The 17,490-nt window shown below is 35.8% G+C and overlaps 1 protein-coding gene across 1 annotated transcript in view; it reads left to right on the top strand.

The window, feature by feature from the left end:
- PALS2 (protein associated with LIN7 2, MAGUK p55 family member) overlaps positions 1-17,490 on the top strand; it is a 121,605-nt gene that overhangs the window by 97,391 nt on the left and 6,724 nt on the right. Inside the window, exons 7-12 of the mRNA XM_052638464.1 lie at positions 1,055-1,186; positions 4,126-4,225; positions 4,552-4,620; positions 6,165-6,326; positions 12,885-13,087; positions 14,037-14,165. Coding sequence (XP_052494424.1) covers positions 1,055-1,186; positions 4,126-4,225; positions 4,552-4,620; positions 6,165-6,326; positions 12,885-13,087; positions 14,037-14,165 — 795 coding nt within the window. The remainder of the gene's footprint in view (positions 1-1,054; positions 1,187-4,125; positions 4,226-4,551; positions 4,621-6,164; positions 6,327-12,884; positions 13,088-14,036; positions 14,166-17,490) is intronic.

The following is a 17,490-nucleotide window of genomic DNA, read 5'->3' as shown; positions in this document are numbered from 1 at the left end:
TGGATCTACTTGTGCTATTTGAATATCCTGTTTGGTTATATTTATAGAAGTATGATAAACATAGGAAAGTAACATTATTATTTTGACTAACTGTGTGTTTTCCTGCTTGTTAGTTTTCCTGCTGATTAATGCTTAGTCAGTTCTCTAGAAGATAAAATTTAAATTTCTATAAATATGCCTGGAAAAGATCTGTAGTAAGAAAGTAATTGGTCTGAACTTGCCATTGAATACTGAAAATGCTTAACTAGAATTCAGAATTAAATAAACTAAATATTTTGGATATTAGAGGTCATAACTAACCATGGTAACTGACATAGTTTTATTAATAAAACAGATTTTAAAGAAATTTGCATTCCAATTTGAATTTAAATTGGAAAATAACTTCAAGGCTTTTTTTAGTATTTGTCTTACTATTAATTTGATGCTGATCATTTACATCAAAGCAGGATAATTCCAGAAAACTATTTTTCTCACAACTTTTGGCCAGTGTGAATCTATGTGACTAAAAATATATGTTATTAACAGGGATGAAAGTTTGTTTATTTTTTTAAAAAAAGGTTACTGACTATATTTCAGGTCTGATTTCAACATGAACCTTTATTGTTTAATTTTGGCTTTAGGAACCTTTCAAAAAGTCATTCCTACTGTATCTGAAACATATGACCTAACTGCATATATTAGTTCAGGATGTTCATTAGAAACTGGCATTTACTTGCATAAAAATTATGCACTGTTGGTTGGACAATCATGTGAAAAGATTGGGAGAAAGTGAGAAAGCAAGAAAGGTGGAAGAAAACAGTTGTTAAACTGTTGAGATTAGAAGTTACAGATAGAAACAAAAATTTATTGGTGTACTAATGTTTACTTCCTGTTTTCTGATACCAAATTATTAATGTTCTAATAACTTTATATTCAAGAAAAACAAGTTCCTTAGTTGAAGTACTAAATACATTATCATTTACATTATCAATTAATTCGCAGTGCTTTGAAAAAATTTCCAAAATCCAGGGACAAATGGTACATTTCTAGTATTTTTAATTGTGCTGTGTTTTAGGTATTTGTGAAATGTCATTTTGATTATAATCCATACAATGATAACCTGATACCCTGCAAAGAAGCAGGATTGAAGTTTTCAAAAGGAGAAATTCTTCAGATTGTAAACAGAGAAGACCCAAACTGGTGGCAGGTTAGTACACTTCTCAAAATTTCTTCACCTGCTTTCTTATTTTCAATCTTAGATCTGACCAATATCTGAATATTCAGGAGGAAAGTATTATTATTTGTTTCAGTGATTTTTTTTTTTTTTCCCTGCATGAACAGCTCCTGCTTCGTGGCTATTAATTTTGTGGACAGAAGACCAAATTGAGAGGGACTTTGTGAGCAGCTGTTAATAAATTCAGTATTAAGTAGCCTGTTGTTTAGAGACTAGGCCAGTCGGTTCTTCCACATAAGATTACAGTAAAATACAGTACTCAGCAGGAACAACTCCCCTGAGGTCATCCCTTTTCAGTGTTTGTTTTAACTAGAAGTCTTTACTGTGGGTAGAGTAGTCTTCCTCTTGTCTCCTCTCACTGTATGTATGTTCATGACAAATAAAATTTAATTTCTTTAATTCTTGAATCTATTTGCCCACCTCAGTTATTGAGAGTTGGAGGTTTGCGTTATCATCTGTGTTGTTTGGTTTTGGATTAAAGTCTGTGTGTATAGAAAGGGATATGTGTTACCACTGTCTTTTCCCCTCCGTTTTTCAGAAGATGTGTGTAATAGTCTTCTTGTTTTTCCTTTTCACTAATACAGCTTTCAGAAGTCTCTAGCAGCAGTAATAAGTCTGTTTTTGTAATTGTTTACAGAGACTAACAACCAGAACTGGAGAAACAAAGTCTAAAATTCCTTAAACTGTCAAAGTAAAAGAGAGTCTCATTAAGGAGCAAGGTGTAAGTGGGAAGGACCTGGGATCCACACTGAACTCTGAATTAAACTGAGATATTAGAAACTCAGAGCTTCCCTGGTGGCTCAGACCATAAAGAATCTGACTGCAATGCAGGAGACCCAGCTTCAATTCCTGGGTCAGGAAAATCTCCTGGAGAAGGGAATGGCAGCCCACTCCAGTATTCTTGCCTGGAGAATTCCATGGCCAGAGGAGCCTGGCAGGCTACAGTCCATGGGATCACAAAGAGTCAGATACCACCGAGCAACTAAACTTTCATTAGTAACTCCAATTAACTCTAATAAGTTATATTGACTTCTGAGGGGGGGATGAATTATAACAGTAAGAACAATCTTACTAATATGTCCTTCAAATTAAGATATTATAATGTATAAGTATACTATGTGGTGAGAGAACTAAGAAACGAGTAAACAGAATCCATGAGTTCAAGAGGTTTCGATTGAATTTCTTAGAACTCTCATCTAAAAATACCTGCTTTCTATGGGCGGTTTCCTTTGTTGAACTTTCCCAAGTTTCTTTTCTACCCCCTTCTCTCTGAATGCCATCTCTTAGTTTTCTTCTAACCCTGTCAGCATTATCTATCTGTCTCTTCCTGCATTTTTGTCATCTGTTACTCAAAATGTATTTTTCAAGATTTTAATTGCTAAAAATAATAACTTGATTTTTCTGTTCTAGTTGTAAGGGTAAAGTCCCTAACATTGTGCGATAAGCCACTGTCTCTAGTAGCCAGTTCTCCAGCCACTGTTTTGAAATACTTTGGGTTTCAGTTTAAAAGTTGTGGTTTTTTTAATTAATTTATTTTTTTATTGAAGAATAATTGTTTTACAGAAATTTGCTGTTTTCTGTCAAACCTCAACATGAATCAGCCATAAGTATACATATATCCCCTCCCTTTTGAAGCTCCCTCCCAACTCCCTCCCTATCCCGCCACTCTAGCCCAACACAGAGCCCCTGTTTCATTTTCCTGAGGCATACAGCAAATTCCCATATCTATTTAACATATGGTGGTGTAAGTTTTCTTGTTACTCTTTCCATACATCTCACCCTCTCCTCCCCTCTGCCATGTTCGTAAGTCTGTTCCCTATGTATGTTTCTCCATTGTTGCCCTGTAAATAAATTCTTCAGTACCATTTTTCTAGATTCCATATAAATGCATTAGAATATGGTATTTATCTTCCTCTTTCTGACTCACTTCACTCTGTATAATAGGTTCTAGGTTCATCCACCTCATTAGAACTGACTCAAATGTGTTCCTTTTTATAGCTGAGTAATGTTCCATTGTGTATATGTACCACAACTTCTTTATCCATTCATCTGTCGATGGACATCTGGGTTGCTTCCATGTTCTAGCTATTTTAAATAGTGCTGCAATGAACAGTGAGGTACATGAGTCTTTTTCAGTTTTGGTTTCCTCAGGGTATATGCCTAGGAGTGGGATTGCTGGGTCATATGGTGGTTTTATTCCTAGTTTTTTAAGGAATCTCCATACCGTCTTCCATAGTGGCTGTATAAATTTACATTCTCACCAACAGTGCAAGAGCGTTCCCTTTTCTCTACATCCTCTCCAGAATTTATTGTTTGTAGACTTTTTGATGAGGGACATTCCGACCGGTGTGAGGTGATATTTCGTTGTAGTTTTGATTCACATTTCTCTAATAATGAGCAAAGTAGGTGAAGTTTTACCCATTTTAAACTTAGTCTTCCTCTCAGGATATTCAGATTCCTAGCAGCATGAATTAAACCCTCCACTCTGTTCTCCCAGTGCTGTCTGTCCCGCACCCCCTTTGATTTGGCCTCAGGAAATACCATTGTAGTAGGACTAATATGATAGTGAACACCTAACTAACAAGTGCTAATAGAGAGAACAGCATTTATTCCTTTCCATTCCCGCTAGTTTAGTGTTATAAATAAGAAGGTATTAGTAATTTAAAGGTCCTGTATGCTTTTGTATTTTGGTCTTAAAATTTCACTGCCAGGTGGCACTCTGATTAGGTGCCCATTGATTCCTCAGTACCAAGGTCTTTCAGCATCCTGACAGTGCCATGGACTTAAATATCAAGGTCCGTTTCTTAAGAGCAAACATTTTTTTTTTTAACTGACTTCTGCTTGTCCTGCTTATTAGAATGTGGTCTCAAATTTTAGTCACTGACATATACAATTCATTAATTTGATTCTAGGCTAGCCATGTAAAAGAGGGAGGAAGTGCTGGTCTCATTCCAAGCCAGTTCCTGGAAGAGAAGAGAAAGGCCTTTGTTAGAAGAGACTGGGATAATTCAGGTGACAAACTCAACACAATAAGTATAAGTAGCCCTTTGTGGCCACATTTTCTTGCCTCTTTCATCTGAATTAGCAGATTAATTTATTTAAAATATATCTAGAGTCAATATCTGCTTCATTGTATCGCTCTCAAAAATAAACTTTTTGATCCCTTTCTGCCACCTGCTGGTATTATATCAGAATTCAGTGGCTCAGCTCACCCCTGCCCATTTCGGCTCTGTAGGACGCAACCCCGGGAAGATAATTCTCCCAGCCTTATAGAATACCACAGGGAAATATATATTCCAACATACCGTTTAAGTTATATTTGCCTTGTCATCCTTCAGGACCTTTCTGTGGAACCATAAGTAGCAAAAAAAAGAAAAAGATGATGTATCTCACAACCAGAAACGCAGGTATGTTTTAAATACTTTTTTGAGACATCCATGTGAACTATGAAATAGCTTTATCATTAGTCAATGTGGCATATGTTCTAAATGTATAATTTTAAATGAATTAATTCATATTAATACCTGATTGCAAGGAACTGCAATGTGGACACTCAGTGCAGTAATATATAGGCATTATTTAAATCCTGATACACATGCTTGTACTATCACCAGGGTGCTTTATGAGCATAATTTACAGTAAAATGAATTGGTTAAGATTTATGCTTGTATTAATGAAGGAACAATGTGACAATTGAAACATTTTTTTTAAGAACTCTGACAGGAACTTATGTGTTATTTCTACAGAACAAAATCCCTTTTTATGACTATGTTAAAAGTGTTATGATATGATTAATGGCAAACATATTCTACCATAACATTATCCATGATACTTTTGGAAAAACAGTACTGGACCAAACAAATCTTAAACTGATCTAATAGGATTCTTTCTTAAATTTTTTAGATTTAAAGACAGATGAACATGACACCCACCAGTTACTCTTTTCAGTTGTAGAGGCTAAGAGTGACATGCAGCTCTTTGAATCACAAGGCTCTAGAGACTCTGATTCAAAGACTCCAAAGAACTGATCATTGTAAAGTGCTTTCTTGACTTTAGAGCTTCTTCTATGCTGGTAATAAACTAAACAGCACACTATAAAGAAAATAATGTAATGACATATTGCAATAATAATAATAATATAATAAGGGGAAAATAGACTCTCCCTTAACCTACTGTGGAGAAACTGTGCAAAGAAAGTGTTGCTATTAAGATAATAACCTAAGGAAGAAGTGTTATTACTGTAGATTGAGAGTCATAGCCATAATAATAGGTAATATAATATTTCAAATTCTCTTTGGCTTTATTTTTCATTAAATACAGATACTTAAAGCTTTCTTGCAAAATGAAAATTTTTTCATTTTCCCACTGATTGTAATGTTGGAATGTGTTTCTACTGAAAATAATTAGGATCGACGTTTTATTTTATACATAAATTTAGAATCTTAATATTTAAATGTTATTATGTTGCCTGTATGCATTTTATTAATCAAACTGATATTTGCAGAGTTTGCCACACAGTATTTATTCATTTATATCATTGGAAGGGGTACTCATTCTATGAAACTTAGTTAAGCAGCTACTCTAGGTATACAGCTATCCTTCCTATTTGATATGCACTTTTTAGTGGAATAGATTACATAAACTAATTTGCAATTTGATTATATTAACTAATTATTTCTACTGATGAATTGCAAAGAAACAAGTTTTAATGGATAGACTGTCTTTTAAGGATAAAGCAAGGACACTTTTTTAGCTTTGTTAGATTTTTAAGGCAAAAGGATAGAAGCAGATGTTTAAATCAGAATACAAAATAATTTATTGTACTTTACCAAATTTATTTTTAATAATCGACGCTAAGTCAGTACAGTTCAAGTGATACTTCACTATCAAGACAGCTAAAACATCACTGAACAGAACGGAATATGATGTTTTCCTATTTCCTTACATTTAGAATTCGATCGTCATGAAATCCAGATATATGAGGAAGTAGCCAAAATGCCTCCCTTCCAGAGAAAGACGTTAGTATTGATAGGAGCTCAAGGTGTGGGACGAAGAAGCTTGAAAAACAGGTTCATAGTGTTAAATCCCACTAGATTTGGAACCACAGTGCCATGTAAGTCTTCCGCATTTCCTTTGCTATTTGATTTGAAAGGAAAGAATGTATGTGTCGGCAGGGGGGTGGAGAGGGTAGGAATTATTTTATTCCCAAGGAATTTCTGATTATGCCAATGGAAATGAACGAGCAAATGATACTGAAAGGCTCGACAACTCTACAGCTGTCTTGAAATAGCAGTGAAATAGCACTGTAATCTCTGTCAGATTGCTGCCTGGTGGCAGTCACTTCTCCAGACTCTTCAATCCGGTAATGTTCAGTAAATGCAGGTATTAAGAGTTGTGGCAAAATGAACATTAGCTTTGTATTTTCTTGTACGATTGACATATATCTGAAAAGTTGTGTTTTTCACTTATTTTACTGTAAAAGGGGAAAGATGCTGGATCTTCTGACACTCCCAGTGTAGCAGTCCCTTTGTGAATTTGTGTGTTCTTATAGGTCCCATTCCTTCAAGGTCATGAGCCTGCTTTTTGATAGCACATTAAAAGAGATTCTTCTTCCAGAGCAAGCAAGATTAATTAAGGTCACATATTTATTTATGTATAAAATACATGATGGGAAGTACAAGTATTAAGTGAACCAAACACTCATTTTATGATCTTTGCATTCTTTCTCCATTCATACATTTACAAGGAAAGTTAAATAACGTCAAAAGCATGCTTGATGAGAATGGAGTTAGAGCAAGGAGTTAAATGATATATCTGCCTTATTATAAGGACTACTATACATGTGGTCTTTATGTCTTCATTTTGGAGATATATGAGCCTTTACTTATGGGAACTTATATCTTCCCTGAATATAAGCCAGTTTTGCCTTTGTAACTCCCCTTTCTGTGCTTCCATTGCTGACAAGCCCTGTTTTGATTCACACAGAATTTGTGTAGATATTTTAATTCCTTTAAGCTTTCCAAGTCAGGTCTTAGCCTGACATCACTCCATCTCTTTCAGATGAGTTTTAGGGTGTCTCTCCTTTCATCCAGTATGCTTAGACATTCAGTTCTCAGTGAGTAATCCTGTTGCTAACATTCTTAGGGGTGTATTGAGGGAATAACTCTGTCACTGTCCCCATGTGTTGTTTGTAATCCCCTTAGGGTTTGAGTTGCATTGTATGCACTGTAAATCAGTAAATCAGACAAATCCTAGTTAAATAGTTAACAAAATAAAAATCTCACTGTGACCAGAGTATTTAAAAAGTATTTTTTTGTTTTTATCAAATTAATGCATTTGACATATTTTAATTAAGTAGTTCTTAAAAATATATAATGAAAAATAACCCCGTCTTCTACCTAGTTACCAGAAACAGTCACTTTTCAATCTTTCTGGTATTTCTTCTGTTAGTCCTCCATATGTTTTAATAATATTTTAATTCTGCTGTTTCTTGCTTTATCCAATGTAGACCTTATCTACTCTCTTCCTGAGTGTCCTCCCAATATAAAGATAGCTCATTTCAATTAATTCAGTTTCACTTTCTTGAACAGCCTTGTGCTCTCTCCCAACCCAGCAATTTCTAGAGTTCTTTTTTTTTTTCTTCTCCTCATTTTACCTTGCCTTATGTATTCACGCATATAGTTTTGTATTAAAACAAAGACTGGCTTATTCGGTAAGTCATGCATTTTTCTTGGAGACCTCAGTCTCACAACCCTCAGTCTTCCTGCTTCAGTGAGGACTACACACTCCTCTCTGTCTATCCCACGTTAGCATAGGGATGTTTCCCTTTATTGTTGTCCTGAGTTGAAGCTATGGCTCCTGGGTCCCATTCTTTTCTCTCTTGGGTTATTGCATTGTTTTGCTACAGCACATCACTTGCAACTTGACAAGAAATGGTGTATGGATGTTAATTCTTGGATCTTTGTGTTTGAAGTTGTATATTTTTTGCCCTGTATTTGATTGATTGAGAATAGAAAGTCTAAATATACTGAAAAGATGTTACTCTTGAATCCAGTTTGGTTAAGAAGTTTATTGTTCAGTCACCAGGTCGTGTCCGACTCTTTGTGACCCCACGGACTGCAGCACACCAGGCTTCCCTGCCCCTCACCGTTTCCCAGAATTTGCCCAAGTTCATGTCCTTTGAATCAGTGATGCCATTTAATCATCTTATCCTCCGTTGCCCTCTTCTCCAGAAATGCTTTCATTCTATCCTAGCATCAGGGTCTTTTAAGAAGTCTAGGACGTTATTCTGATTTTTGTTCTTTCATAAATGACATGATTTTCCTTCAGCCTTTTTGTTGGTTTTCATTATCTTATAATAATGATGTGCCTTTGTGTGCATCTATTTTTATTCATTGTGCTGATGATTGTGGCTCTTCAGACTAGAAATTCATGCTCTTCCATTCTAGGGAATTATGTTTCTTGGATGATTTCTCTCTGTTTTCTGTTTTGACTTTTTCTAGAATTTCTATTAGCTAGATGTTGAACATTCTGGATTATCTCTTTTGTCTCTTTTCATATTGTCCAGCCTTTTATCTTTTTATTCTACTCTTTAAAAGATTACCTTGAATTCTCTATCTTCTATCTCATCAGTGTTTATCACAACTAGTCATAATTTTCATTTTAGGATTATTTTCTGTTTCCTGTTTAATTTTTTTTTTTCCCATAGCACCATCTATTTTTGGGAACTATCTCTGCTGTATCTCTAAGAATATTAAATAGTGAGTGTAATTCTTTTTTATGTTTCTGTCATATAGGATGATTAAAATATTCTGGAGATGAATAATGGTAATGGTTGCACAACAGTGTTAATGTACTTAATGCCACTTAATTGTACACTTAATAATGGTTAAAATGATAAATTTTGTTATGTATATTTTATCATGATTAAAAAACCCTAAAAATTAATCATATTAGCTTCTTAATATTCTAGTATATTAGTATACCATGCTTTATTTAACCCTCTCTGTTACCATCCATTTGCATGGTTTGGGTGGCATTTTTGTTAAAAGTAACTAAACTGTGTATATGTAAATCTCAGATGTAAAATTAGTAGACCAAAGGATATATATAGAGACAGGGATTTTACATAGAAGTATAAATGTATTTATTTCATCTTGCTTTCTTTATGCCAAATTAATTTACAGAAAGATATACTATTTTACCTTTCGACAGATTTATTTTTAGTAACTGTAAATATTCATATATGAATTTTTATATAGAATGATGCATGTATATCCATACATCAACTCTCACTTCATTACATGATGTTGGTGTGTCTTACTTTTCTTTAAATCATTCACATTTATATAACATCTAGTTTTTATTAAGCTTCAGAATTAACACAAAAAAAATGTTAAGTGTGACAAGTTTCCTTAACTTGTGATACATTGTCTGGTAATCTGGATGGCGAGGTCTCATAGGGAAGGAAGTAAATACTGCTGTTAGATTAAGTTGATTTCATTTTCTTTATATATTATATGATCTTAAAATAAAATATTAAAAATTATTAATCTACATGGCTAAACTACCTGATTATGTTTTCTCTTTACTATGTCTTGGAATAGTTAACAAATGTTACTTTGTTGCTTATTTCCTGACTATATGAAGAGCTGCTAAAGATTAGAATTTTGCTAAACAATCTATTAGTTACTTGTCATAAAAGTCTAAGGAATCAGCTGTGGTTAAGTCACCCCGATCTAATTTCTCTGTTCTAAAAATGGAAAAAGACTTAATTAATGTGGCAATTTAAATTGTGTGTGTGTCCACTAGAGAATGGTATTGTTGTTAAAATTCATCTGTAAAGCAAACACATTTCACCAATAATGTGAGATTCTCTCCAGGCGAGAGAGGCAGTGGTAGAGGCAGTATGTGTGTCTGCACATTTTACTTCAAGCAGCACATTTCCATCTGTGGTTTCACTGTAGTGCATCACCAAAAGTCATACTCTTCTAAAATTATCTTCACAGATACTAAGCCAAGTCCTAGCATGTATGTAGTTGGGGAACTTAAAATTGCCTTAGAAATTTTCTCATACCACTTTTGGTAAAGAACTCCAGAAACTTAGAGATTACACATTTTTGAATATGAAAAGTCAGTATAGCATCTTGAAGCTCTTTAAGTGACTTCATAAATCTCTACAGTAATCTGGGATGAGCCAGAAAACAGCAGGGGAAAAAGGGAATTGCCTTGTACATAATGATCTCATTTATCAATTAGACCCTTGTTACTGAGCTTGAACTTAAAGTTTTGTTCTTATAAAAGTTTTCTTGGTGTGTTACAAATAGTCCAAATACTGACTGTCACTTTTTCATCTGCTTACTTTCTAACTTTAATTGCATATGGTTAATGATTTCCTCAGATATTCTGCTGTGTAAGTACTTGACTAATAGAAGTAGAATTTTTTTTATCTGATGTAGCCAAACTCAATTAAGGTTAAATGTGAATATACACACACACATACACAAATTACCTTTCTTCCTAGGGAGTTCTAGCAAGTTGGCAGAGAGTACCTAACTGCATCTTTACAACAGTTTGAAAGGTGATAATTATCTGTTCCTAGCACAACCAGGTTGCAAAGGAGTTGTATGTTTCTCAAATACCAGATAAAAAGATCTTGGACTTGATCTCCTCTCTCTCATTCTCTCAGAAAGAATACTTCAGGTCAGAGTAGAGAAAGTAGAACATAGTTTAACATCCAGGTGGCTAGATCTACCACTGAGGTGCAAAACAAAACAGTTAACATTTGGAAATGTCAATTAGAAGGAAGCTAGAAGAGAGGTGTTGTACTAGGGTGAGATAAAGGACAGATAATTTGTGGGTAAGACTACACTTCAGAAAATTGATAATACCAACTAAGAATAGAACTTTGCTCACTTATTGGACTTGCAATTCAGTTCAGTTCAGTCGCTCAGTCGTGTCCAACTCTTTGTGACCCCATGAATCGCAGCACTCCAGGCCTCCCTGTCCATCACCAACTCCCAGAGTTCCATCAGACTCACGTCCATCAAGTCCGTGATGCCATCCAGCCATCTCATCCTCGGTCATCCCCTTCTCCTTCTGCCCCCAATCCCTCCCAGCATCAGAGTCTTTTCCAATGAGTCAACTCTTCCCATGAGGTGGCCAAAGTACTGGAGTTTCAGCTTTAGCATCATTCCCTCCAAAGAAATCCCAGGGCTTATCTCCTTCAGAATGGACTGGTTGGATCTCCTTGCAGTGCAAGGGACTCTCAAGAGTCTTCTCCAACACCACAGTTCAGAAGCATCAGTTCTTCGGCGCTCAGCCTTCTTCACAGTCCAACTCTCGCATCCATACATGACCACAGGAAAAACCATAGCCTTGACTAGGCGGACCTTAGTCGGCAAAGTAATGTCTCTGCTTTTCAATATGCTATCTAGGTTGATCGTAGCTTTTCTTCCAAGGAGTAAGCGTCTTTTAATTTCATGGCTGCAATCACCATCTGCAGTGATTTTGGAGCCCAAAAAAATAAAGTCTCACACTGTTTCTACTGTTTCCCCATCTATTTCCCATGAAGTGATGAGACCGGATGCCATGATCTTCGTTTTCTGAATGTTGAGCTTTAAGCCAACTTTTTCACTCTCCTCTTTCACTTTCATCAAGAGGCTTTTCAGCTCCTCTTCACTTTCTGCCATAAGGGTGGTGTCATCTGCATATCTGAGGCTATTGATATTTCTCCCGGCAATCTTGATTCCAGCTTGTGTTTCTTCCAGTCCAGCGTTTCTCATGATGTACTCTGCACAGAAGTTAAATAAGCAGGGTGACAATATACAGCCTTGATGTACTCCTTTTCCTATTTGGAACCAGTCTGTTGTTCCATGTCCAGTTCTAACTGTTGCTTCCTGACCTGCATACACATTTCTCAAGAGGCAGGTTAGCCGCCTGCGCTCAGTGCCAGACTTGCAGTTAGGCTGTGGTAAAGTATAAAGAACTTAATATTCCTTAAGAGAAAGGGAGTATTGGTCAGATGGAAAAGATACTCATTTGCAATATACTTCCCACTTATTAACTCTTACCTTAGTTAAGAATTTCAAGTTAGGGCTCTGCTTCTAGGTAAATATATTTTGAGTTTCAAACTGACTTTATAAAGCATATTTTTAGATGTAAAATGTATATTGGAGACTACCTCTTGAAACATTTCTATGGATCAGGGTCAGAAATTTTTTATTTTAGATTTTGTAGTTCATTTAGTCTGTACCACAGCTATTCTGAGAAGGAAATGACAACCCACTCCAGTATTCTTGCCTGAAGAATCCCAGGGACAGAGGCACCTAGTGGGCTGCTGTCTATGGGGTCACACAGAGTCAGACACGACTGAAGCGACTTAGCAGCAGCAGCTATTCTGCCTTTGTAAAATGAATGAAAACATGGGTGATAAAATGAATGAGCAAAGCTGTGTGCCAGTAAAACTTTTTTTACAAAAGTTTTATTATTTACAATAAGAAGCAAGCAGGTTTTGTAAATAAACTTTCTTTACAAAAATAAGATTTGGTCATAGGCCATGGTTTGTCAACCTGCACTGAATGTAAAAGTCTTAAGCTACTCTATACATTTTGGTTTATATTTTAATACATTGCATTGTCTCTGTACAAATTCTCAATGCTGTGTTATTTAGTTACTTCACGGAAACCAAGGGAAGATGAAAAAGATGGCCAAGCATATAAATTTGTGTCACGATCTGAGATGGAAGCTGATATTAAAGCTGGAAAGTATTTGGAACATGGGGAATATGAAGGAAATCTCTACGGAACCAAGATCGACTCTATTCTTGAAGTTGTCCAAACTGGAAGAACTTGCATTTTGGATGTCAACCCACAAGTAAGCTGCGTGAATTCCAAAGCTGTTTTTTAAGTTTTAGTTCCTGTGGAGTTTTTGTCTTCAGATTACGAGGATATCTCTTTTCCTCTATTACCTGTGGTGATAGAGAACCTTATTATGCATCTACAGCTAGTTTACTAAATCTCTAATCCATTAGTCAACAGAGACTTGGATGGCAGTAGATGCTTGAGTCACACCCGTCCCACCCAGCACACACACCCACACATTCATACACATATCCCATTCATTTCATTCTCATTCTGTGTGTCCCTTACTGACCCCTTCCCACCATTCTACACTCAACCCAATCTCCCTTCCCTACTCAGAGATTTGTATTATTAATAGTTTGGTGCATATCATTCTGTCATTTTAAGTATGCTTTAAATAAAAAATATATTTAGAAAATGTAATGGGTTTTCTACTTTTGTTGTTGTTTCTTATATACGTAAATGGAAAAATTCTATACAGATTCTTTAGCCTTTTTTCATTTCTTGAAGATGTTTTCATGTTAGGTACTATAGAGCTCTTTTTTGTGATTGCTGCATGATATTTTATAGTACAGATATATGATTATTTATATAACCACTCTCCAATTAATGGACACTGAAATTATCTCTGCTTTTTCAATATTAACAGAAGTCTACAATTAACATAGAAAGCATTTATATCATTCTTAATGATTCGGGATCGTTAAGTTTAATACTTTTCTTTTTGTTCAGGGGTACCAAAGAGTAGTGAGACTGAAATCAGAACAAAATTAATGGATCACTATTTTAGGAAAGCGCTATATGGAATCAGAAGGATAGAAGGGAGGTGGGGGGATGGGAAGCAGGTGTTAGACTACGTTCTTTATCTTTAGGAAGAGGGTGGGTGGGCTTTGATTATTTAGGGTAACATAATTCAAATTCGAATCCTATATAAATTGGTTTGCAACTGTTCTTCTACACAGGCCCTAAAAGTGCTGAGGACATCCGAGTTCATGCCCTATGTTGTGTTTATTGCTGCTCCAGAACTAGATACCCTACGTGCCATGCACAAGGCTGTAGTGGATGCTGGTATCACTACCAAACTTTTGACGGTGAGGAGTTTTTTTCAGGCTAGCAGTATTATTTTTCTCCTAAAGTTTTTCGTTTTTCTTTTGGGCATGTTTAATTCTATCTATTCATATTTATGAAACAAACACATTACATAAGGTATCACAGAATAAAAATATGTTCCCTGGATGTAGTTAGGATTTAGAACAGTATTGCTTTTACTTAAAAATCATCATCCACTCCATTTTAAAACAGAAGTTTACTCTGTGTGAAAAGGAAATGGAACAGTGCTAAAATGTACATATTAATCTAATTCCCTCTTTTTACTAATGTGGAAACAGGGCCTATACAAGCATGTTCATAAGGTTTACTATGGGTGGAGTTAGGTGTACTGACTTTTAGTTGTTATATGTTTTCATTCTCCCTCTCTTTTTCTCATGTTGTGAAAATTTTTAAATATGTAGAAAAGAGGGAAGAAATGAACTCCCATGTGTCCACCACTTAGCTTCAATAACACATGGCCATTTTTGTTACAATTAGACCTCTCTTCACTTCCCCCCTTACCTTGAATTATTTTGGAGCACATCTTTGATATCATATCAACCATAAATACTTTAGTATTTATCTCTAAAGATAGACGTTTTGGACATAACCATGAAACCATTAACATCAAACATTAGGAAGAGCAGCTTCTTAATATTATCAATATATAGTCTGCATTTCCTCAGTACTTATAATTTTTTTTTAGTTAGTTTGTTCAAATCAGGATCCAAACAAGATTAACACGTTGCATTTACCTAATGTCTTCTAAATGTTTTTACCCCCACCCCAGCTTAAATGAGGTATAATTGATATACAATAAACTATACGTGTTGCAAGTACACACCTTGATAAGTTTGGGCCTATGTCTGCACCTGTGAGGCCATCTTAGTCAAGAAACAGGCCTGTCTATCACCTCCATAAGTTTCTTTGTGCCCCTTCACAGTCCCTCCCTCCTGCTTCTACCTCTTCCACAATTTAGCTGATTAGCCTTGAAATCAGGTAGTTTTAGTCTTCTTTGTTCTTTTTCAGGTTGCTCCATGTCTCTAATGAGCTTTATGAATATCTGAAATATAGTTATAATAAATGTTTTCATGTCTTCAGATTCTAACATTTGCATCAGTTCTGGATTATTTAATGACTTTGCTACTCATTGTGAGTCTTATTTTCTTGCACCTTTGCAGTCCTGGTAATTTATTGGATACCCAATATTGTGAATTTTGTCCTGGGAAATGCAGCTCTTTGTAAATTGTTTGTTCCTTTCACATCTTGCTTTAAAACAGGAGCAGTTCTCATGCTAGGGGCAGTTACTCTGGAGCGCTGAGGCAAAACCCATTTGAGTGCTCTCTCAGATGACCTGTGCCTCAGGAGGTTTTCTGTCCTGCCTGTGGGCATGGGCATCGTTTCTGGCTCAGAATGAAGAGCTCTCATCCTTCCTGGTGATTCTTTGGTGACCCTGGGTAGTTGTGATGTGCATGGATTGGTATTCAGCTGAATGCTGGAGGGGGGTCTGTTGCAAGTCTCCGGAGTTCTCTCTCCACGCTGCTGTTCCATCCTGTATTCTGTCCTGCAAACCCCTGCCGCCTTGTTCTCCCGGGACTGTCAGCTCTGCTGACAACTGAGAGAGTTCAGTAGCCTCCTCCTGGGCTCCACCTCCCTGTGTTGCAGACTGGAAGCTATTTCAAGCTGGTGTGTAACCTGGGGTAGTCATAGGGCTCACCGTTTCCCGTCTCTGGAATCCCTGTGCTCCATTGCTAACATGCGAAAGATGCAGTGTCTTTTGTTATTCCATACTTGTGGTCTTAGTTGTGAGGCAGGAGGGTTCTTCTAATATCTTTTGTCTTTTTTTGTTTTTTTTAGGAACTGTGATGTGAAGTGGTAGTATTCCAAGTTTGTCATTCATTCTGCATTTATAAACTAGAATTCTTCTAAGGAATGACTTTTTTTCATTAACTAGTTGATTACTCTGAAGTAGAGTATATACAGAAAAGTAGAAAATATACTTGATACTTCCCCTTTATAGGTCAGTTTTCAGAATAATGGGTTTGTTCCATAACAGACTCTGCAGGTGACCAAATAAGGTTTGTGTTTTTTTTAGTTTTTAAATCCACGAGCACATGGATTTAAACTTGATATATTTTACTCTATTGCAGTTATTATTCTTATTGATGTTCAAATTGTCTCATCTTTGACCAACAGGGGCTTATTTAAGTTGGCCCTTGAGATCTATTTCATGAGCCTAATGGTCTCATATAGCTTCCCTGCTGTAAGACAGATGTTCCAGGCCCATCTTGTACATTTTCTGTTCCAAGCCAGGAATCAGCTATTTGTCCAAAAAGCTCTGGTTCCTTTTAGAGTAAATGGTATTTTATTTTAGGACTATAATATTAAAGATGCACATTGTCCCAAGACTGATCATTGTTTCTAGCTATATGCACCTTTTAGGTAGACAGAGCTCATTTGGATATATGCTTTTCTGTTTCTATGTTTGAAGGAAACTGTATCCTGAATTTATACTGACACTTCCCAATCAAATTCAGGATTACAGGGTTTTTATTTAACCTCTTTTATATGGTAACTCCATTCTCCTGCGCTGAGTATCCCAGTTCTCAAAAACAATGGGAATGTTAAGAGTGGCACATAATTGCTCATTTGCTTTATCTCACAGTACACAGCAATCTGAATATAAGTGTACAAATGCTACCAGGTATGATTCCTGTGAACTGTCTCCTTTATCTTTAGGGTTTATCCCACTAAGTATATCAGTCAAATCAAATCACTGTATTTTAAAGTCACTTGAAATACTCCCTGTGTCTGTGCTTCAGTCAGTTATTACTCTTTGATGTGTAAATTGTCTCATCTTCAGCTAGGAGGAGCCTATTCCTCTTATTGTCTGAGTCTTTTTAATACAACCCCAATAACCTTCAATGATTCTTTGCTTCCTGGTACGAGCTGCTCCAGGTTATCCTTACACATTTCTTGGCCCAGATCTGGAACCAGCCTTCCAAAAGTCCTGGTTCCTTCTAGTGGGAAATAGTATTTAGACCTCCTATGGATGCTAGAGGTGTGCCTTCAACTTAGCTGGTCATTGTTTCGAGGTCTTCTCAGTGACCAGATAAAGGAAACATATTTCCCCCTTTTGGAATATAGACATCATTAGTTCAATTTGATAGTTTCAACTCAGATTTTACATTTTTACTTCTTTGACTTTTTTTAATCGTTTTTTTTCCTCCTATGCTGAAAGTCTTCATTCCTAATAACATTAACATAATTTCAGACTTTACATATATAAAATAAGCACATACTATTGGTGTAATTCCTGAATAATAA

Source organism: Budorcas taxicolor, chromosome 4, assembly GCF_023091745.1.
Source record: "Budorcas taxicolor isolate Tak-1 chromosome 4, Takin1.1, whole genome shotgun sequence".
NCBI classification, from domain to species: Eukaryota; Metazoa; Chordata; class Mammalia; order Artiodactyla; family Bovidae; genus Budorcas; species Budorcas taxicolor.
Note: the sequence above shows the minus strand (reverse complement) of the source record. Positions and strands in the feature narration are given on the sequence as shown.